Genomic DNA, 24453 nt, shown 5'->3' with positions numbered 1-24453 from the left:
TGACAAGCAGAGGATTAGGCACTTCATACATTTTGCTTTGGTAAGAGACTCAGACAGAAGTGAACCGCCACAGAGGAGCAGACTGCTGTACTCAAGGGCTGTAAGGTGGATGTAGCTGGAAATCAAAGGAACTTTGGTTGTGAAGCAAACTTCTCAACTAGACTCAATCTGCATACACAACAGCAGCCTGAAGGGGTGGGTCTCCCTCCACCTCAAGCATCCCAGCATCCCAACACCTAGGTTAGCCACTATCGGTCCTAGCTGTGACTCTCCATCCCTTTGGAGACACACATGTGGCACTCCCCCTACCGCCTCCAATTTAGGATTCCTAACAAACCATAAGAGCAAGCATAAATGATAACGCCAGTCCAGCCCTACCTCAATCCCAGCCCCTACATGTTCCCTAAAAGCAGGGAGCACCGACGGCACGCACAAGAAGTGTCTCTTGGGTGCCCTCTTGCTGCCACCAGAGCACCATTTCTGCAGGGCTGAAATGGAGGCCTAGTCTACGAACTGGCAGAGGAGGAAAAGGAGGAGGAAAAAGAGGGGGCCAGGGCACAGAAAAGGGAAGTTATTCCAGTGGTGGCCAATGAATAACATCCAATGATTTATAGGAAGTATAATCCAATAATACAGTAAAATAAAACAGTGTGTGCCTGAGATGGTTTTGATTCCAGGAATTATAAAACATATTTTTTTTAAAAAAGAGAAAGACCAAGAGGGGGTGAAAAAAAAAAAAAGGAGGGGGGGGGGGAAGGCCAGATTGGACCAAATTGGGCACAGATGGGGGATGCAATGGGTTTCAGTGATGCCCTACCACAAACGTTGCTTCAATTATTCCTCTTCAAGAAACTCCAGTTTATTTCCTTAAATTACAAAATTTAAAAAAAATTAAAATTCTTGGAGTGTTTGTGGTTTAGATCAACAGTTCACCCTCCAGCATCACGTCAGTCAGTCAGATGGCCACTGAAGTGTTAAATGCTGAGGCACGTGGAGAAGCCCCATTTCTCCCTTCAGGCTCAAGAATGCTGTAGAGACATTACCAATTGTGACATCACTTTGGGAACCACCTATCTCACCACCACCCATCACTCGCCAAAGGACAATTTTGGACATGGGCCAAGTAAGGAACACACTGTTCAATGAGAGCTGGCTTGCCCAGAACTATGGCCGCCTTCATCCATGCATTCAACAAAGGCTTAGTGCCTAATAAATAGCAGGCACTTTGCTAAGAGCCCCCAAACATCCTTCAAATTCATCTGTCCCCAATCACTTCTGTGCAGGATTCTAGACTCTATAGTTCCACTGAGGCAGAATTTTTGCAAAGGGTCCATATGAGAGGAGGAGATGAAGGTCTCCCCCCACCAATGGCCCTCAGCCCATGCATTTTTTTTTTTAAGATCTTATTTTTAAGTTATCTCTATACTCAACATGGGACTCGAACTCACAGCCCTGAGATCAAGAGCTGCGTGCTCCACCTACTGAGCCAGCCAGGCATCCCTCAACCCGCGAATTTGAAGATCAATGCTGAGATCGGAAAGTTTAGATGGATTTTAAATGATGTGGCAAAACTCAATTTATTTTCCCCTGTGCAAAGAGGGCAAATCTGACCTTCATCCTCTACCTTCCTGAGAGCCAGGGTAAACTATAACCTAGGAAAAGGGGAAAGACGCCTTTAACTCACCACTTGCTAAGTTTTTCTCCTCCATTTTAACTTGGGAGGCATCCAAAGCTTTTAAACAGTTTTGTGTCTCTCTTGACCACAAGGAAAGCACATTTAAAAAGTAATCACACTACAGAGTTAGTAACAGTATCATTTCTATCCTTCAACTATTGGTATTTTGAAAAGAGGAGAGCAATACAAGGGTGGCACTGCACACACATACACAGACACACAAAATGAATTAGAGGCATTAACAAAGAACATACTTTTTAGTAAGGACGTCCCTGTTGCTCTTCAAATCACACTCCTAAGGTACCACATCTACAAGGAAGGCCCAGGCACAGACTGAAAGGATCGCGACTGCCTTGGGGGCCACAGATCACCTCTGCTTCAGGCTGGAATGTTCCTTCTCCACAGAGTCCAGGAACTGACATACGCAAACACCCACCCAGAAGGACATGTCCAAGAAGGAATGGAAAGAAAAATGATGGCCCAGATGTTCTGTAACTTGCAGTGACTGCCAAATCACCAAGACCCCAAGCACCTGGGAGGGCCAGGCAGCATCAGGCCCTTGCTTCCCGGTCTCAGACAGTCAGGGTTCCGTGTCTGGGTGGCGATTCTGACAGCAAGCAGACTGGCCTGGAGAGAAGCCTTTAGAAGGGCACCAGCTGACAGGACTTGCGGGCTGAACACTCAGGGCTGATTTATCACTTCCTTACTCATAAAAATGTGATTCAAACTGCTGCTGATTAGTGAAGGATTTAAATCTTTACCCTGTCCCCAACCCCCTTCCCTCTCCACCCCCGGCACAGATGCTGCTACTCAGCCACAACACCCCCTTCTTGCCACTGTCCGTGCAAGCACAGCACAGGGGCCCAGAGAAGATGACTCATGTGCTGGGAAATGGAAAAGTGCATCTTCCCACCAACCAGCCCCGCTGAGTGCTCTGCTCACCCCTCTCCCAATGGCAGCCCACACAGTGGGGTCTGGACGGCCGCCTCAACTGCACACCGGGTACTTGGCAGCACGTCCGCAGAGCTCTCTGTCCCAGCTGAGTGTTATATCCTGTGGCCCGGGCTGTTTTTCCCTGAAACGCTCTTGGAGCTTCTGACCACCTCAGCTCCTACTCCCCTTGGCCCCAGCTGCCTCATGGAGGTAAGCGTCAGGACGAGGCCAGAAACAAGAAGGGTCTCAAGTCAAGCACAGGCTTTGACATGTCCTTCTTGGCTAGCGGGTCCTCATTATGACTGACCACGGATGGAAGAGTCCTAAAAAAAAGAACCTTGGCCTGAAATGGGAGAACCACCTATTTTCTTCTTTCTCCGTTCTCACCATCTCACCTTCCTTTCACCCATATTTTCTTAACCTTTACGTAATAGCAGCTACAAGAAAAGGACTCACTCGTGGCCTATGAAAAGGCCAAGGCATTCCTTTTCATGGAGCAGAAGCTGCTGACAACAGATGCTTCACAGGCAAGAGTTGCAGGTCCTTTACATTCACACCTCCTGAGACCACAGGTCACCTGAGGCCGGAACCACACCTTGGCAGAGGCTGCAGTTCTGTGACAGGCAACTCCCTGAACTCCGTGTTGCTGCTGGAGGGAAGCAGGAAAATAAACAGGAGGGCATCTCCCGAGTCTGGTGAGCCTCCCGCTCGACAGAACCAGCAGAGCAACGGTGAAGGAATCAATCCCCCTCCCCTTTGGACTTCAAGCCTCACGATGACAGCACTTCACAAACTTTATTTCCTCCTTCCTGGAAACTCCCGCTGCCTCCTCAGGAGTGCGTGCTTCCTCAGAGGTGTTCTCAGAAATAACGAGCCAGCCTCAAAAAGGCACCCAAGCCTCTGCATCTCGACTTCTGCTGGGAATTCTAAATGCTGTAGCAGGCAGCACAAGATGAGAAAATCCTCTAAGATTCAGATATGACTGAAAACGCAGGTGGAGCAGCAGAGGACCTTGCAGAGTGTCCCAGGAGGAGCCAAGTGTCGAGGGCAAGTGTGGCATACACTCTCATCTGGGGAGAAATCCACTCCCACCCCCCAACACCAGCGAGCTGAAGCATAACCCCCAAACACAAATGGGAAGGGAAGTAAATCCACCTCAGAGGGAGAAAGCACTAAGAAGAGATATAACAAGAGAACTGGCAACACTCTGTCCAGAAAGGCCAGGTCGGTTTTACAACAGAGTCTGCACGGGACAAATCCCACTTCTTGGCATTTCCGATAACAAGCGCTGAGACCAAACCGTCTCTGTCAATGCTCCGAAACGGTTCTTTGGCAGCATGGACCAAATAAACACACAAAACAATGTCACCCTCGCGCTGCATAGCTCCGTCAAGTCAAACCACATCATCCTTACCTAAGTGGGGTGGAGGGGAGGGATCCTGGTAACATCCTTCAACAGTGACCTGGTCGTCAGAACATTTAAAACTCCTGCCAATCAGCCCCTCCCTCCCCAGTGTTAAAAACCCCAGTGTTCAGAAAAGCATTTCAGAATGCACACCAGTATGATAGCCAAATTCTGGGCCTGGTGATTTTTGTGCTTCCAGCTTGAGTCACCAAAGCTCATCAATTCACTGTTCGTACTCCCTGGCAGGCTCCCACAAGGGATAGCCCATAGGGAACTAGACTTTTCCATATCGAACAAACAGGGTACATGAGTCCAGAAACAGCTATTCCCAATCCCTGCCAAGCGTATGGTCTCTGCAATGAAACATTTCAGCAATGCCTCTCCCCTGGGAGAGGCTCTGGGTCTGCAGCCTCCAAGAGGCCTTGCTGCTGCCTTCAGCATGGCCAGATGTGCAACAGCATCTCTGGGTTTGCAAATTAAGCTCCATACCCATGATTCCCTCCTTTCATCCCACCCAAGCACTAGAGAGTCATACAGATTTCAGAGAGTAGATTGAAAATCGGAGAGACACTGACAGAGAAGTGAGTGTGTGTGTGTGTGTGTGTGTGTGTGTATCAGGTGAATGGAGTGATATGGTACCATAGGAAAGAAGCTAGATTAATCTTTACCTGTGTAGATAAAGAAACGAGACATTCCTTACCTTTCAACTGAGAGTTGTGCACAGCGAACATGTTGATGGTCATAAGCTGCAGCATGCGGGTACTTCCAATAGGAGAGGGGCTATGCTGCAGCAACACCTGGAACTCCTTGAGGACCTTCTCAGCCACCGCAGGGAATGTCTCCATCCTACAAACACAGCCAGCTCATTCAGGGAGGTATGTGCCCAACAGCAGTTGGCATGTACGTGCACACACAAAATCGCCCCCCCCCCCCCCCCGCCGTCCCACCCCACGGTGTCTCTCTGAAAGCAGACAACTAATGCCTAGGACGTTTTCTTTCACAAACCTTCCTGGTATCCTAAGGTGGTGACCACATTTAAGAGAAAGAATTGATCAGGGATGGAAACAACTCAACCTCTGGATAAGTTGCTCTGAGTTATTATGCTCTGGTATGCTATTTCCTAACCCCTGGCAGTAAGTGGATTCAAGCTGAAGTCAAAGTTTCTCTGTGAAACAATCGGTTTTTGTGAACAGTGAACGAATTTTCTTTAAGCTCTAAAACCTACATATTCCCCAAACTCTCTGGTATGAAAACTATTCTATAAAAAGAGGTTCATGAATCTAGCGAGTCCTCACTCGAGGCTTCGCTTCAGGAAACCAGACCAAGCTCTGCTGCTGTGTTTCAGGTGCTATCGCACTAACTGCTCCACCTAAGGATCCCAAACTTCCCCTTGAAGAATCCCTAGCCCAAGGGCCCTAATGATGTGTTTCAGTCTTTCCTGTGTTGCTGTCCTCCTCCCTCTCACAAGCCTCTGCTCATCAGGGTCTGTATGTTTTCAGGCCAGTGGAAATATAATGCCCTGGCCAACTGCCACTCCCAATACAGGAAGAGCCTGTAATGTAGGGAGGTAGAAATCCAGCCAGTGACCTAGGGCTCCTAAAGAGAGGTCATTCAAACCACTGCTTGCCAAATGTGGCCACTGGATCCCAAACAGTGGTGCATGCCTGGAGCTCCTTTGGCAACACGAACAAACCACAGCCCAAGTCCTCAGAAAATAAAAAGCAAATTCAGACTTGGTGCTAGAGAGAGAAACCAGGCACATGGGCCTTAGAGCCATGCCGAACAATTCGTGGTCAGCAAAGTATCTTTTATCCATCCTCAACCCCCACCCCCCCCCAAACAAACAAACTCCTTGTGGTACACTGGGGTAGGGGGGTGGGGGTGAGGAACAGCTCTAGGCGGGATTAATAAATAGCTTCTGGAAAGCCACAGGGAAGGGAATCCTTCTCAAAAGATACAACAGTTTCAGGTCCTAGAGAAAGGTGCTCCTGGTTTCACCTGAACCTTGGCCCTTTCCCCACTGAATAGCAGCCTCCATGGGTTAGGAAAGAAGCTCCAGAGCTTTCTGGCATTTTAGCAATCTTCATTCCTTGCCCTTGGATGGCAACTCCTATTACTGACCTCCTGGTACCCAGGAGTCATGCCACAGCTATGGGTCAATTACAGTTTATACTTCAGTTCCCTTCTCTGCTGAGCTGTCCTCATTTTCATTGGCACAAAACATGCCATGTATTTGCTTTTTTCCCCAACGTGCCATTTCAGTGCCCCTCCTCCCCAAAAAACAAGAGGGGAAAAAAAAGAACCTTGTTTTTCCTTCCAGAAGTTTCAGAACCATTAAAACTCTTGGTAGGTTTGGAATGGCAGAGAGTGATATGTTTGGGGCTGGAATGGATCCATTTTTCCCCATGGGCTATAACAAAGGTTTCATTTTAAATCTTGACACTGTGCAGCACTCTTTCTGGTTGGAGGTGGGGAGGGGGCTAGCACTTCTCATTACGAGAATAGCAGTGTTCACTCTGCTTGAAAAGCAGCCACAATGGGCAAGTTTCAGAGCCATGTGTCTCCGTGTTGAAAAGCAGTAGAGAGCCAGCACGGAATGACATGACAGAAGTGTCACGTGGGACAGTCCTGCTTCGAAGCTGTGTCTGAGGAAGCCTCTTCCCTGGGGTGGAAATTGAAACAGATCCATTAACTCCCTAGGTCAGACTGGAATCTCAAACGAGCACCAGGTCAAATGTCCACATCTTTTTTTTTTTTTTTCTTAATTACAATAAAATCCTCCCTTTGCCTTTCAACTAGTTCAACATGATTAAAACAAAAGTAAACATCAAATACATAAGGATATAAATTAGAATACTTCAATTCTGAGCTACGAGAAGGAAGATGAATCCACTCAGACTACATCAGCTCAGGCAGTAACTGAGGGACGCACAGATAAAAGATCTTTCCTCTGGACTCAATCACAGGGTTTCTAGTTCCCAATTTTGTCACTAAATTGCTGATTTTGGCCTCAAACTACCTGTAAGCAGTTTTATGTTTCTCTTTGCTCCACCCATATCACAGAACAAAAATTATATTAAAGTGGAGATAAATACAACATACAATTTATGTTTAAAGTTTTATAAAATTATAAAAGCAGCAGCAACAGTAGCAGCAGAGGAGGAAGACAGAAAGCATAAGATGGTAATTTATAACAGCAAAAAATTGGAAGCAGCCTAAAATGCCCAACAATAGCCGATTATTAAGATGGCACATCCATATAACTGAATTCTATTTTTTAAAAGTTGTATTACATTTTTAATCATGTGGGGGTAAGTTCAATATATATTAAATGAAAACAGTTTTAAAGTAGTTTAATATCCCTTGTTAAGCATATTTGTAAAAAAAAAAAAATAAATGTGGGGGGGATATGTATAGAAAAAAAGATAAAAATATACGCCAAGTGTTAAGGATGGAGAGTTATCTCTGGATAGTGAGAATATGGGCAATTTTTTATTTCTTCTCTTGTTGGGCTTTCTTAGTATTTTACACCGAGCACTATAGGCAGTAAATAGATTTTCCCTACAATGAATACGTCTGGCCTTTGTATATAAAACATTTATAATTTTAAAAGTAAATCAAGACATAAACATTGCATTTTTCACAATTCAAAGACCAAAATAAATATATCAGGCTTTGAATTCCAAGAGACCTTGAAGTTGTGCAAACAGCGTGACTAGGCAAGTAAGTAAAAGTTAAAGTGGTAACTTTAACCAAGGCAATAATGGGAGGCAAAATCATTCTATTTGTCACAAATCAGAAGTCCACAGGCTGCCGGCTTCCCAACCTCTCTCAGGGGAGTCAAGACGCAGGTCTGATCAGCCTCTCACCAGGAAAGCAAGTGTCTGTGAGGAACCATATGGGATCCCTGACTCAATCCCTCTCCTGCGCCTGAGAGGATTCGGTCCCTATCCTTAAAAACTGCAGAAGATGCAATAAATTTCAGGATGAGTGTTTACAGACTGCTTTCTGAAATGATCTCTAGAGACACCTTGTCTCATTTGAATGGCCGTTTCAAGAAAGTTGTCTTGCAGACAACACTGGGACCTAAATCGGGAGTGACTCAGACAGTGACTAACTGGGCAGGACCCAACCTCTCCAATGCTGAGGAACACAGAGGGGCTAGATGACACTCTCTGCAGAAAAGAATCAAGCTCCTTAACTTTTCTCAACTTCTTAATTTTTAAAAACTAAACAAGATAAGAAGCAATCCAGTAGCAAAACAAAAACAAACAAAACTAAGCCATGTGACAGGGTAAAAACGAGAGGAAAAAAAATTGCATAGTGCTGTAGAACATAAGGACTGGAGTGGACCTTGGACATCATCTATTTAAACTGCTGATAAGGAAACTGAAGTCCAAGGAGGCTTTGACTTGTTCCCTCTGGAGGTCTTGTATTTAGTCAGTGGTAAAAAAACAAAAAACAAAAAACTCTTGTTGGCACCTGAGGCCATCTAATGCTCTTTTCCCCTGGACGCTGAGGAAGGAGGGCCATGATGCACACAGTAGGCACTCAAGCAGATATGGATGCCATTTGGGACACCTGGCACAGAGAAGACACAGGCCCGGAGAGCAACGTAACCCGGGGCTTTTCTCAAAAGGCAGGCGGGACAGTGGATGTGTCTTCAGCTGCTCCCCATTACAATCTCCTCACTCTTAATTCGTTTTCAACGCCTCCCACATTTCACATCTTCTTGGTAATTAGGCACCAGTCCATGTTGTTGTGTGTGGTTTGGGCTCCCTGCTTTTCCAGTCTTACAGACTACTATACTTCTTTTTTCCCCCAATAGAAGTTACTTCTGTCTCTGCCTTCCAGAATAAATATGGGGCTCAATTCTTTTACCTCTAGGTCTGCACAAGAAGAATACTCATCAAGGGGGCTGGACTGTCTGTAATTTACATATATTTTCCTTATGCGAACACGACTGTAACTCATTTTTTATGAAGGTGAAACTAGACTGGACTTATCTTTTTGCCAACAGAATGTGTTACATGCAAAAATGGAAGAGGTCCTGAAAAATAATCTGGACCACAACAAACCACCTCTGACAAATGAGATAATCTATTCTTTTTCAAAGGCTTCCCGAGAAGAAAATTCCCAAACATCTTCTCTCTGTGAAATTGTCTTACACCTAAACCAAGTCTCTTCAGCTGTAACATAAGCCTATTTTCTCTTGCTGTCATCCCACAGGAATCAAAACTATCTGGTTATGACTCTTTTATATTTAAATACAGTTAGGGTACCCCACAGCTGTCTCTAGACCTTTTTTTTTTACCTTAATTTTTTTAAGATTTTATTTTTAAGCAATCTCGCCTCCTACTATGGGGCTCGAACCCACAACCCTGAGATCAAGAGTCACATGCTCCACTGACTGAGCCAGCCAGGCACCCCTTACCTTAATTTTCTTAAGATTAATTTCTCCTCTCAGAAATTATTTTCTAGCTTTTAAATCATTATTGTGGTTCTTTCCCTGACATCCTCCAAAATATCTATGAGAATTTTTAAAGACAACAAAAGTAAAGTTCTACCTAATACTTAAACCTGACAAAAATATATCCTAAATATCTCTACGTTCTGGACCAAGATTTATAACTTCTTTGGCCAAAATCTCTAACAGAACAGTGGTTCCCAACCAGGAGCAATTTTTTTTCCCCGGAGGGAACATGTGGCATTGTCTGGAGACATTTATAAGTATCATGACTGGTGAGAAGAGGAAGGGACACTATTGGCACGGAGCGGGTAGAAAAGTCTGGGATGCTGTTAAACCATCATAAGATGTGCATCGTAACGATGCACAGGACAGCCTCCAACAACAGAGAATCCTAAGGCTCAAAATATCAACGGTATGAAGGTTGAAAAATACTGACTTGGAACAACACGGTACATGAACATTTAAAGAAAAAACACAGGAAAATGAGAGAAGGAGAGAAATATGGAGTGGAAAGGTAGTAAGGGAAAGAAAGATTTTTAAAATGATAACTAAAAAAGATAACAAAGAGATAAGGAACCATAGTTCCGATTTTAGGTGCAGCATAACAGTATTTCCTGCTATGATGGGTTAATTTTATGAAACGATATTGGTATCATCTTGCCTACCTTGTAACTGTAGCTTTACATGACTCACTGGTGATTGGACTGGGTCTACTATTACCTCCTAGAACACTAGGAACCTTCTCTCTAGTCTTTCACAACCTATCCATTTCTTGTAAAGATTTACTCATTCATTCAGTAAATATGTGCTGTAGGTACCGTATGCCAGGCACTAGGGATACAACAGTGTTGAGTAAAAACTGCCAGAGTAGAGCTTACAAGGTGGGGGGGAGGGGGGGTGGGGAGGAGCTACTGACACACCTGATTTCCTTTTCACGAGTGAATTACCTCACACTTAGTTCTCCTACTAGAGATGCATCTATTGGCACTGCTCTAGGTTTCCCAAGTGATTTCAAAATCAAGAGTACCCCCTGTGCTGGCCATCACTGTCACTCTTGCCCAGGTTGATGACAAATGAGTATGTAATAAGCACACTTTCTAGTTCACCATCCACGGAATAGTGTTTCTTAAAACGGGACAAAGCCTTTCAGCTTCTCCCACTAGGAAAATGTTCTAGAGCATCATAGATAAACTTAGAAGGTTATGGCAGAAAGTGAGAGGGAAATACTAACAACAACCCGGGGGATCCATAATCCAAAAGATACCACCTCAAAGGGTAGCTCCTAATAAAACCTCCAATTCAGAAAATACTAAAACGCAGTAGAAGACTGATCAGAGAGCACTGCCACTTATTCCTCTCCTCGACTATAAGGGCCCTCAGCACACCTCAATTCTGGTATGCAGGCATACATCAGACTTTAGGATCCCTAGTTTTATACAGCAAGGAAAAACTCTGATCCACCAAAGGAATACTCAAAACCTAATCTCTTTCCAGGGACTTAATGCGTGAAGTAACAGGGGTTTTGCACACACCACTTTCCCTGAGATTTATATGTAAAACCATGGCGGATGGGGAAACCATAGAAAAATCTCGGCATTTACAGGGATCAGCAATATGGGGCAGGAGCCTGAGCAGACAAGAAAGGGGTATGGTTCAGAAGGAAGAGAAAATGTTAGAGGAAAGCAAATGTTACCCTCCTCTTTAAGGGAAAATTAATGGACACTAGTCTCCCTAAGGAGGACCCCTGGGATTGAGTATGACTTCCTTAAGGAGATCACTAGGGGCTGGGCTGAAAGGCAAAGGAAAGAGAAACCAGAGGGACTAGCAGTGGGGGATGGGTGTTTAAAGGGGGCTTTAGTAAAGGTAGAGAAAGAAGAGACAGACGGATGCAGAATAATATTTCCCAAACTTCATGAGCAGAGTGAGTGAAGGGAAGAGAAGGTGGAGCCCTCTAAGAATTCACACCCTGTGCCCTCAGTTACAAACACAGTCTAGTTGCTAACAATATTAAATTCCAAAATGACTTGTAATGTAGGAAAATAAAATAAACATCCTGCACACTTACCCAATCCGGGTAAACAGCTTCCCATGGGCATGGAGAAAACTGAGGATGAACCTTTTGTTCAGCTGCATGGGAAAAAGAGAGAGGAGAAAACAATTAAACTTTCCCCAGTTTCCTGTTACTGAACAGAGTCCCTAGTGACACAATAACCTGGCCAGGGTCTAAGGGGTGGGCACTAGGGATGGGAACCAAATGAACATGCCCAATGTCTCAAACAGACCCAGGGCACATGCCCAACAGCTGCTGATCAGCTGAGCCAACATGACAGCAGGCTCGGTGAGCCGACAGCACCCTCTGCTGGCAGTGGTGCCTCTGTGCAGGGAATGAAGTGATGACTGCAGCTCTCTGAGATCTAGGAGCCAATCTGGCCCCACAATGATGGAAATGAAACAGTGAAAAGGCAGGGGAAATACTCTGATTTTGGTAAGGCCCTAATCTTATTTATAAGCTATTTTTCTACCTACCCAAGAAAGCAGGATTCTTTTGTAACCAAGGATAAGGTAACTAACTAACTCATTTAAAAGCCCAGCTTTTAAAACAAAAATTCAAGTTCTAGGTCTGGAACTGAAAATTCAAGTGTCTACAGGGGCCAGGTACAAAACAGGCTGGTGGGGACAGGAGTGCTCTATGGCCGTTCCAGTCCAGGTCTGCTCTTTGTAGGCCCAGTTTTATAATTTCTTCCCCCCTCCCCAGCTGCCCCCTTTTAAGGAAAAGTTAAAAGCTAGGTTTTTATATGAAACCTTCTGGCTTTTAAAAGTTGGCTACTAATGAAAAAAATTTACACATTAGGCAAGTCAAAACATACATTTGCCGGTCCCATCTGGCCCAGGAGCTACCAAATTTATAGTCTTCAGTTCAAGGTTCCAGAAAATCTACTTCTATCAAAACTGAGAAGAAAGGTTCCTCTGATCAAACGAAGGAGGTGAGGGAGAGGAACTCAAAGAAAGTGGAGATAATCTGAAAACCAAACCTTCTTGTCACTTTTCCTGGTCTTACAGAACCAAAATGCTTAGGGCCCTGTAGCCAGACAGAAAGAAGGGTCAAGAATCTGATGTCAAGGGGGTGCTCAGGACAAGGAATAGTCCAGCACCCCTGGATACTTCGCCTAACAGGAAAAACTCTTCTGGTTTATCCTCAAATCATGGCAGTTCCATCTACCTCATATGGAAGCTAGATGTGGGAAAAGGAGGATACTCATACGCCACCAATGACTTCAACACCAAACTCTGCATACAAGGTTTTGTCTTTACAAATATCATATGATTTCACTCATATGTGAAATTTAAGAAACAAAATAGATGAACATAGGGGAAGGGAAGCAAAAATAAGATGAAAACCAAGAGGGAGGCAAACCATAAGAGAATCTTAAAAAAAAAAACACAAAAAAAACGCTTATTCATTATTGAGAGAGAGAGAGCATGAGCAGGGGAGGGGCAGAGAGAGGGGGAGACACAGAATCTGAAGCAGGCTCCAGGCTCCTAGCTGTCAGCACAGAGCCCGACGTGGGGCTAGAACCCACGAACCACGAGATCATGACCTCAGCCGAAGTTGGACGCCCAACCGACTGAGCCACCCAGGCACCCCCATAAGAGACTCCTAAATACAGAGAACTAACTGAGGGTTGCTGGAAGGGAGATAAGTGGGGGGATGGGCTGAATGGGTAATGGGCACTAAGAGGGGCACTTGTTGGGATGAGCACTGGATGTTATATGTAAGTGATGAATCACTAAATTCTATTCCTGAAAATAAAATAAAATAAAATAAAATAAAATAAAATAAAATAAAATAAAATAAAATAAAATAAAATAAAATAAAATATAAAAAATAAAATAAAATACTGTTAAAAAAACAAGACCTTGTCTTTATTTTTGCTTAAACAAAGTATATTTAATCAGCAATACTAGATCAAACACTGATTAATATAGCTAAAAAGCTCAAGATACTTCATAAATAGTAACCTATCTCTATAGTGAGGTGAGTCAGGGCCAGGGACACTGGGTACCATGAAATGAAGGGAAACTGCTAGAAAACAAAGGAAGTGCTATAAAATAAACTGCCAGTGGTTATACCACTGCTAGTGGCAAAACCTGGGCTAGAATGCAAATCTCTAGATCTACAACAAACCTCTGCCATTTACCTGCTGTGGAATCCCAGGCAACTGATCTAACCTCTCTGAGTTTTTCTTTCTACACAAGGTAGGTAACAGTACCCATATGTTAACAGAATGGCACATGAGATAAGGCAAGTAAAAGCATGCTCGACATGTTGTAAACTCAGCTTTTAGCTGAACACTCTCTCCCAACGAATGATAAAGCAAGTGGTAAAATGTGAACAACTGAAGAATCTGGATGACGGATATACAGAGTTCTTTGGATTATTCTTACAACTTTTCTACAGATATAAAATTATTTCAAAATAAAAAGGTAAAATATGTAAATTCTCTCTATATATTCGAATTTTAACTCAATTATCCCTTTTCCCACAGCTATCAATCATTATCTAGTTAACTCACCCATAACCAGGAAGAATCCTTTATAACTGGTAATATTTATACATGCAGCATACTTTGGTAGGCACAGAATGAAGTTAATTCCTCTCATTCAAGCCAATTATCATCCCCAAAGCCCCAAGGCAGCTCAGAAATTTAACCAACTTAAGCCAGCAAATGGCAGAATTAGAACTTGAACTCAGGTCTTCTGATTCCAAAAAAAAGAGGGGGGGGGCACCTGGGTGGCTCAGTCGGTTAAGCGGCCGACTTCAGCTCAGGTCATGATCTCGCAGTCTGTGAGTTCAAGCCATGTCAGGCTCTGTGCTGACAGCTCGGAGCCTGGCGCCTGCTTCGGATTCTGTGTCTCCCTCTCTCTCTAGCCCTTCCCCATTTGTACTCTGTCTTTCTCGGTCTTTCAAAAATGAATAAATGTAAAAAAAAAAAAATTTTTTTTTTTTTAAAGTTCTTCTTCCCTTATAATGCAAGTAGCTCAGGAAAAGAATGGATGAGCTTATTCATAAAGGAAGGGATGATAAGGGAGTAAGAGTAACTAAAAGCACTTCAGTTTTACTTTTAAGGTTTCCGATTAGGTAGAAAACTCATACTGTATGACCCATAATACCTCCTAGATTAAAATGAGAGCACCAAGAGGCTTTGTTAATATTGTGGTTCCATGTAATACTTCCCAAAGACCCTTCACTTAGGATAGTAGATGAAGCCCACTTAAGACCACAATTCATGCTTGCCATTATCATATTTCAACTGTACCTAGTAAAAAGTAGATCTCAACGCATTGTGCTTCAAGTGAGAGTGAAGCGAATCTTAGGGAACTTTTTCAAACTGCACACACATTCTCCCTGAGCTTGGTTAATGAGAACCACTGCTTTATTTTTAGTCTAGAAGTATCTGTCACCCTAAACACAGTTTCTCTCTATAGTCACCAACAATACCTCAAGTCATAAAAAAGCTAAAAAAGCAGATGTGTTCTAGAGAGAGGTAAGGCATGTTATATTGAGGAAATAGATTTGTTACACGTTGATCAACTGGGCCTAAGCAACACTGCATGTAACAATATGAAGTCAGCTAGTACTCCTGCAAAATTTTTGGGAAACTTAACTGATACTAAGTCCATAGTAGGTAGGAAAGTCTTAGTCTGAACTTCCTCCTTCTCCAACACAGCACCCTGTACTGGTTTCCATTTTGGCAACTTTCTGATTCTGAATACACTCAGGTCTCACTCAGGTACAGAAAGAAATGTTACTCTTTGAACAGTGAGTGTATCTGCTTCCAGGTCTTCCTCACATATTTACATACTGTTCATCAAAAACTAAAAATGCTTCTTGGGTATAGCCCTAAGAGGACGTTAGAGTTATTAAAGGGCTCTTTGCTCTTCAGTTCAAGTTCAAAACCAATTCACTATGGACTCCTGAGCCTCTTATAAACCATCGAAAAGCAATGACCAAAGAGGCATTAATGGCGGCAGCCATTAATGGGTAGGTTCCTGGACCCTCACAATGAAGTCTGTCCTGCCAGTAACTATGGAATTGTGAGTAAAATAGTTCGGGTTGTTCCTCAACTATAAAATGGAATTTCCACCACTGACACCACCTAACTCAGAGCTGAAAGGATAAAATGAAATAATACAAATTAAAGCATTCTGAGGTGTAAATGTTTTATACAAGCCCTGGCAACTGTCACTCAGAACTGCCTAAGTGCTCTGTGAACTATGGAGCAAGGAAGGAGAAAGGTGCTCAGAAGCAGCAATACAACACAGGAGAGAAGTCTGAAATCTGCCCAATTTCAATTCCTAAATAGTTGCTCCTTCTTCTGAACAGCTGTGTGGAAAACTGAATTTCTGAAAAGTGAATTATTTTAAGAACAGTAAGAGTACTCAGTATTAAAAGAAATTCCAATGTGCATTTTTACAGGGTTGTGGGGAGCATAAATTGTCATTCTCTTAAACATCTGGAGCACCTCTATAGATATGCCAAGTATTAACAACAACTTTATTAGGTTTTAAAAAGCGGGGGGCTCTGTCCTCTTAAATAGGAGCCAACATGGGTGGAAACCCAAATTTCAATATTACCTGTCAGTAAATGTCCAGGACTTTCAGAGCATGCAACCAAAGCCCACTTACCGCCTCCCTAAAGCACCGAGATCACAGGGTGCTGGAAAACGTGAGCGCCGAAGTGATGCTGTCCACTTTCATCCCTGTGCTCCTCCTATGCTAGGCACAAACAGGCAGAAACCAACAAGACAGGGTCCCCACTGCCAAGGAACTTGCAGTCCAAGAGCAAAAGATAAACAAATAGCATACCAACTTGCCAATTCCCCATTTATGCTCCAAATTCTAAGACAAGGCCTACCGGCTATGAAGGTGTCTGGAAGCACTCTATTTCCCTCCTTGTTACTATACCTCAGCCAGGAAAGTCTTTGGAGGAAGTGAGATCTAGGGAGATGATACAGAAAGTGAGGAAGGGGGGCCTGGAACACAAGTGTGGAAACCTATCAGTAAGTCAGTAATGCAGTAATCATTTAATAAAGGTAAAAATTATTCATTTAGGACTTTCAGTATTTCTCCTTCCAGGATACATATAAAGAAAGAAGTACAGGCAAGCCAAGTAACATGACTCAAATGCCTCATAGGAAGACAGAGCAAATCAAAATCATGCTCCCATTTCTTACTTGGACCAAAGAGCCACACCAGGGCTGAGGCACAGCAGGGACAGTGATTACTCCTCACCTTTAGTTTCTCCACTCCTGAACCGTTCTGGGCAAAATGACAGCTCAATTAGCTCTAATTAAGCACAAGTTCCATGTAGAGATGTCCTACTTAGACAGCTGGATCTGAGCCATGTGAATTCAAGTGTGAAACGTGCCTCTTAAAACCACCTCTTCCAAGAAATGCACCCCTTGAAACAACGGCTCTCATCCTCACACTGCAGCTTAGTGCCGCCTCAACACGGTCTTACATTAAAGCAATTTACTTGCTATTACTTCATTATCTCTCCTGAAAGCCAGCAGACCGGAGGGAAATTAGGCTAAATGTCAAATCAGGAGTCAGCTCCAGAAAACCCAGCCAACAAACAGAGGGACAGCAGAACTTAGAGTCCCCGCTCGGCTCTCAGGAGGGAGAGTGGCACTAGGCATAAGAAGAAGGAACCCGCTCTTCCTCGTCGATGAGATGGCGGAGCGGTTTGGTGGCAGCGGCCTCGTGGCAGATGCAGACGCAGACATGCAGCCCTTTGTGAAGACCCTGACGGGCAAGACCACCACCCGTGAGGTCGAGCCCAGTGACACCACTGAGAATGTCAGAGCCAGAATCCAAAACAAAAGAGGGCATCTCGCGTGACCAACAGCATCTGACTTTTGTGGGCAAACAGCCGGACGATGGCTGCACTCTCTCAGGCTACAATATCCAGAAAGAGTCAAGCGTGCACTTGGTGCTTTGTCTGCGAGGTGGCATCTCCGAGCCTTCCCTCGCCAGCTGGCCCAGAAACACAACTGCAACAAGACAATCTGCCGCGAGTGTTAGGCTCACCTGCACCCCTGCGCTGTCACTGCTGCAAGATGTGCGGCCACACCAACAACCTGAGCTCCAAGAAGGTCAAGTGAAGCCCCTCCACTGGCTCTTCCTTTGTCCCCAGGGAGGCCTCCTGCCTGAGCCCCAAAGCCCTGGGACTGTAATAAAGTTTCCCTTTCATGGAAAAAAAAAAGGGGGGGGGGAGAAGGAACCCTGAGTTTGTGACTATTCTACATTTACTGCTCGTTTGTTTATTGGGGAAAGGGATGAGTACAGAATGATATGAACAGAGACCACTAATCTTAGAATTAAAGACCTGGGTTCAAACTCTGGTTGTGCCATTTATTTGCTATATAACTGCTGAGTAGTCAGATCAACTTTCTAAGGCTGTTTCTTCAACTATAAAATGAGAAGGCTGAGTGAGATCAGTGATGGTAATTCTACATGTGTGTGCGCATCACAAGAAAAGCTTTTGTTAGAAAACAGATTCCCTTGGGGCGCCTGGGTGGCGCAGTCGGTTAAGCGTCCGACTTCAGCCAGGTCACGATCTCGCAGTCCGGGAGTTCGAGCCCCGCATCAGGCTCTGGGCTGAGGGCTCGGAGCCTGGAGCTTGTTTCCGATTCTGTGTCTCCCTCTCTCTCTGCCCCTCCCCCGTTCATGCTCTGTCTCTCTGTGTCCCAAAAATAAATAAACGTTGAATAAATAAATAAATAAATAAATAAATAGATTCCCCAGTCCTACAGAATCAGAATCCTTGGGGAGGGGAGAAGGTCACTGCAAATCAGCATTTTTAAAAGGTCTCCACGTAATTCTGAAAGGCAGCCAGACTTACGAACCACTGGGCTAGATCAGGGGTCAGCAAACTACAGCCCAAAGGTCAACAGATAGAATGCCACCTGTTTCTATATGGACCATGAGCTAAGAATGTTTTTTATACTCTTTCCATGGTTGAAAAAATTCAAAAGAATATTTCATGACACACGAAAACTATATGAAATTTAAATTTCAGCATCCACAAATAAAGTTCTATTGAAATACAGCCACACTCACTTGTTTATATCTTGTCTGTGGTTACCCCCCTACAAAGGACAAGGTGAATAGCTTCGGCAGAGAGTGTATGGCCCCAAGACCTATAGTATTTATCATCTGGCCCTTTACAGAAAAAAAGTTTGCTGATCCCTGGGCTAGATCTAGAACACTGCGGTCTCAAAAGTTTTTCTACCTGCACAACACTTGAGAGCTACCACACACATCTACTGGAAACAGTAATGTTTCTCATGGGCTGAGAGGTGAAGAAGGGTAGTGAGGAGGACTGTGGTTTAAGAGAATCTCCACCTCCCAGGATACTCTGATACCTACTTACCTCCTACCACCTCAGGGGAACCACCAACCTACAGTGTTCCTGCCAATTCTAAAAGCCCACAAATGTATGATTCTAACTAAATCTAACCTTTCTTAATTTTGAGTAAGCACCATCCCATTTGATGACAGGACCCCCCCCCAAAACAAACAAACAAATAAACAAACCAACAAACCAACCACCAAATGCCCAAAGACTTCTGTTCTCAAAACTTTTGAACTCAAATGCCCCAAAGGCTTCAAAGAAATATAAATGGGGCCCTCCACGTTTTCACCTTCAATGCCACTATGGGGCTAAGTGACCAAGTGGAAACAGAACACCCCCAAAGCCAATCAAGTTTTTCTTAGACCAGAGGGCCCTTGGACACTTCCCAAAACATCCGTAATCGAGGGAAAGTGCCAGATTAAGGTTTATGAATCCATGTGCTGTGGTCTGACGATCTGTAACAACCAGCTCAAAAGTGCCACCAGCTTGACATCCCAAGGTATACAGAGAGAGAAAGTTCAGCCAAAGGGCAGCACTGTTGCTCTGACTGGACTACTTTCTGAATGACTCTTCTTTCTGACTCATCTCTCTCAGCGCCTGGGAACTCTCATGCCCATCCACCCGAAAAGTAGGTGAGCTGGGACACCTTGTGTCTGCGCTGCGTAAAGTAAGAGAGAAGAGGAAACGGCTGAATCTCCCACTCAGTGATCAGGTGGGCAACGAGAAAAACAGTTCACTAAAGGCACATACGCAAGCTCAAACCCATCTTAGAAATTAATAGGCCAACAGAGTGTGAGAGTGGTAAGGTCATCTATTCATTCGACAAAAACTTACTTGCCACCTTCTGTGAACATGACACTGCCCAAACTATGAACAAAGGCAGACATGATCCCTGCTCTGCCCAGACTATGAACAAAGGCAGGGATGATCCCTGCTCTGTGGGTGACACAATTATAAAGTACCATGATTAGGGATGTACAGGATGCTCTGTACCTCCACAGCAGGAGCATTAGAGACCTCAGAGGAAGAGATCCTTGAGTTGAAACCTGATGGCTGAGTAAACAGTTTTGGAGCAGGTAGGGTATATTGTCTATGTGACATAAGCAAATGGAACAGCATGTATGCTGGTCCCAAGAGTGGTATGTGGTAGAGTGGCATGGCCAGGTGGGTGATTTTGCAAGAATGAGGCTGGAGATACAGGCTGAGCCAAACTGTACAAGTTGTACTCCTTACTAAACAGCCTGATCTTAATCAAGCTACTGAAAAGTGTTGAGCAGGGAAGCGACATGAACAAACCTCCATTTTTGAAAAGACATTCTGGCTACGGTTTAGAAATTTTAGTTTTCTAAGGGGTAACTGGCCAGGGTCAAATGTGCAGAGGCCAGGAGACCCCTTAAGAAGCTGCTGCAATCACTCCTCAATGGTAAGGGAGATGGAAAAGAAAGGGAAGGTAAAGGAAGTAGTCATTCCACACTCATCGACAATCATGATCCCATCCCTAAGTCCCAGGGGTTCTAGTTCTAAAGAACTCAATCTACAGAGACCAGCAGTGGCCCAGAACCAAGTATGAGTCTTTAGAAAAAGTCCCAAACTAAATGAAACACTGATTTCACTTTTAGAGATAATTTGGATATTTTTATTTCCTTTCAATATTTTTAAATGGCTTAGCATGGTATTTGGTACCTTATTACGTATTCAGTAAGTGGTTGCTGAATGAAGAACATATAAAACACAGAGATTTAATAGTGATTAAATAGGTTATCCAGGTACTACATATAAAAAACTCTCAAGAAAAACAGTGCGGTACTAATATTAATGCTGTAGGGAAATAACATGCTCATCACTATTTATGAGAATTTAAATCTATTTCTTTTTGGAGGGTAATATGACAAAACCCAAACAAAAGTAGTCAAAGAAAATCAGAGTTCTATCAGAAATTAAGGAATATGATCCTGAGTAACAGCAGTTCCATCTGCTACATTCCAGCCCAAGAGATGGGACAAAAAGAGACCACAGTTAACATCACAATAAAAGTCAAAGTTCAGGGCACCCAGCTGGCTCAGTTGGTGGAGCACATGATTCTTGATTTCAGGGTTGTAAGTTCAAGTCCCACATTTGGTGGGTGTAGAGATTACTTAAAAATAAAATCCTGGGGCGCTTGGGTGGCTCAGTCACTTAAGCACCCAAGTCTTGGTTTCGACTCATGATCTCATGGTTCGTGAGTTCAAGCCCTGCATCGGGCTCTGTGCTGACCTGTGTGCAGCACAGAGTGCAGTGCAGAGCCTGCTTGGGATTCTCTCTCTCTCCCCCCCTCTCTGCCCCTCCCCTGCTTGCTTCCCCCCTCAAAATAAATAAACTTAAAAAAATTTTTTTAATAAAAATAAAAAATAAAATCTGAACACACAAAAAAAGCCATAGTCCTTACAGTCTCCTATAAAAGGCCTATATAATACTTACTCTCCACTCCTGTTGCCTCCTATCCCTTGAATGTGCCAAGCATGCTTCCAGTTGTGTCCCTAGTCCAAGGGTTCCTAAACTTTATAGCATAATGGAATGGCGTGCAAATCTTTTAAAAATACAGATGCCTGGCCTCCATCCCCAGACACTGATTTAATTCCCACAGTGACACCTTGGGGTGTGACCTGAGCATTGGGATTTTTAAAAACTCCCCAGGCGATTATACTGTGCAGTAAAGTTTGAGCAGCCCTGCTCAAGCTTATCCTGTTTTTATAGTACTTATCACCAATTTACACACACACACACACACACACACACACACACACACACCATGACAGTGAGGATTCTGTGTACTTGGTTCACAACAGTGGGCTTAAAAAAGGTAATCAATAAATATACTTGGTGAATAAATAGCCTTTCTAGTCTGGCCTTTGGCTATTCCTCCCGCCTCTACCCTTGCTGATACGGCCTACCTTTCAGCAACAAAGAATTATTCGTGGTGCCCAAAACTCACCATGTTCCTTCTGTCTACCCCAATCTCTATCTAAACCCTTCTCATGTACTCCTTTCTATATCTAGTACAGTCCTACTTTTCCTTGCTCTGCCTGTCCTCTACCTCCAGGCTGAACCTTACACCTTATCCTGCAGCCTCAGAGAGTATTTCATTCGCCATAGTACATCTTACATACATCCGTGTCTGTCTTTAGACCAGCTCTGTCCATAGAACTTCCTGTCCAGGATGACAGATATGTTCCTTATCTTCACAGACCAATACAGCGGCCACTAGCCACATATGGGTAATAAGTATCTGAAAGGTGGCTAGTGTGACTAAGAAACTAAATAGCCAGTATGGCTACTACCGTAATGGTCAGCACAGCTCTAGACCATGACATCCTTTAGTTCATGATTCACTTCTATAACCCAGGACACAGAAATTATCAATAGTGATGGACAGGTAAATAGAGAGATGGATGGACGTGAGAGTGTTGGTTCTAAAGATCATAACACTCATACTTTTACAATTGCTGGCTTGTCATGTAATAGGAGCAAAAGACATACTTTGAAGCATAAATAAGGCTCAGCCAATGAGAACAAAGAATTGAAAGAACCTATCCAGTATTCTACCCAGCTTATAACCCACACGATGGGGGGCAAGGGTGGGGTGGGGGGAGTGTAGCCTAACACCTAATTGGACTGTACCTTTCAGAAGCTCAGGGACAGTCCCCAACTGAGGACAGGTTGAATTTACACACTCTGTGCTTTAGGAGTTAAAAGTATCCCAAGCTACTCAAACACAATTTAGACAGTAAGAACTCAAGTTTTCTAACTGAACAAAACAAGTGTGACACACCCAAGCACCTTAACAATAATAATCCAAACTTCTACAACACCTTCTATACGTATGGCACTATTCTAAGCACCTTGTCTATTAATGTATTTAACCTTACAACAATGCTGTGAGTTTAGTAATACTATAAATTCTATATTACGGATGAGAAAATAGAGCACAGAGAGGTTATGTGACTTGCCCAAAGTTAACCCAGGCAGTCCGACTCCAGACTCTGAGCTCTTCCATCTTTCACCTTTAAAACAGGCAACCTTTTTTCTGTCTTTTTTTAAAGTTTATTTATTTTCAGGGAGAGCATGAGTGGGGAAGGGGCAGAGAGAGAGAGAGGGAGACAGAGAGAATCGCAAGCAGACTCCACACTGTCCGCATGGAGCCTGATGCAGGGCTCAAACCCACGAACAGTGAGATCATGACCAGAGCCGAAGTCGGACGCCTGACCATCTGAGCCACCCAGGCGCCTCAAAGAAAGCAACCTTTTGGGCAGAAACAAGACAGACACCAAGGATGTTTACAAAGGCCAAAAGCCAAAGCAACCCCAAGCAAAAACCCACCAATGGTTCCAGCTATCACTCACTGAGACCACTAGTTCAAAGTCTTACAGATTAAGGGAAATAGATACTTCCAATCCAGATCCTATCCTGCAAGTCAGTGGAAGCCCTTAACAAACGCACCCCAGGATAATGCCGGCCAGAAGAGAGAAAACAGGAAAGTAGGTAAGAGCTTGCTTTCCATAACAGTAAAACAGCAGTAATAAAACTAGTAAAACAAAAACCCTAACATTTTCTCTAGACAGATCCACAATCTGCCTGGTTAATAGAGAAATAGTTCTTCAAGAGTCAAAGAACGTATGTACATTCACACACCATCATCAAGGGACGGTGCATAATCCAGAAAAAATATCTGAAAACATACTCTCCTGCCCACCCACCTACCACAATACAGGAAAACCCCCGAATCTCTCAGGAAAGGGAGGAGCACGAACTAATCTAAGAACCCAAAGGAGAACAAAGCTTCAGTTTAAGAAAGATGTGGTCACAAAGAAGGTTTCACAAACCACTCTGCTGTGGGTACCAAAAAGCAAATAATCAGCACACAGGGAGCTCTGGCAACCTCATGCAAGCTTCAGATTTAAGCAGGGCACCAAATAAGGGAAGGATTCTGGTGCGTCAACTCGTAGGAAAAGTGTTTCAAGTTAAAAATGGTTATTCAGGTTTGGAGGCAAACTTCTGTATCTGTTCTTTATCAACAGAGGCACCTCTACCTCACTGTCAGCTAGCAGCAAAAAGAGAAGAAAACTGGGTTTGTCTAGCTAGCAAAAAGAGAATAAAAATGGGTTACACTCAGACAACGTGAACTGGTACAGCCTGGCACTTACCTGGACGCCAAAGACAAGGCTATAAACATGGCAGCACGGGACTTCTGGGGTGCCACATCCCAGCTGGATCCAAGTGTCTCCAGAAGCAGGCAGGCCATGATGTCACTACCCCCCCCACCCCCCCAACAGCCAGATAGTTCGACTTTAAGGCCAAACCACAGCACTTTTGGTGAGAGACTCAGTTTCACTGTGACTGGAGGCAAGGCCTGCTTCCATCTGGTTTTTTGTCAGTCATGTCTCTTTTGGACTTGTTCCCAAGACCCAAAATATCTAGTTCAAACGATAGGGCAAACACCTTCAAAATCTCTGATCTTTACTCCAATTCTCCTTTCCTCTCAAAAAAAACCAAAAAACAAAAAACAAAAAACAACA

The 24453-nt window shown here is 43.9% G+C and overlaps 1 protein-coding gene and 1 pseudogene across 5 annotated transcripts in view; one reads left to right on the top strand and one right to left on the bottom strand.

The window, feature by feature from the left end:
- Positions 1-24453, bottom strand: part of SMG6 (SMG6 nonsense mediated mRNA decay factor) — a 227435-nt gene that overhangs the window by 166887 nt on the left and 36095 nt on the right. For 4 of the 5 annotated variants that reach the window (XM_045044028.1, XM_045044029.1, XM_045044030.1 and 1 more), the window contains exons 9-10: positions 11549-11610; positions 4714-4859 (exon numbers count right to left, since the gene is read on the bottom strand). In XM_045044028.1, coding sequence (XP_044899963.1) covers positions 4714-4859; positions 11549-11610 — 208 coding nt within the window. Of the gene's footprint in view, positions 1-817; positions 1823-4713; positions 4860-11548; positions 11611-24453 lie in introns of those variants that run through there. The other variant, XM_045044033.1, reaches the window with a different exon arrangement.
- LOC109494236 lies at positions 17125-17648 on the top strand (annotated as a pseudogene).

Source organism: Felis catus, chromosome E1 (assembly GCF_018350175.1).
Source record: "Felis catus isolate Fca126 chromosome E1, F.catus_Fca126_mat1.0, whole genome shotgun sequence".
NCBI lineage: Eukaryota > Metazoa > Chordata > Mammalia > Carnivora > Felidae > Felis > Felis catus.
This window is presented reverse-complemented; position numbering and strand designations above follow the sequence as displayed.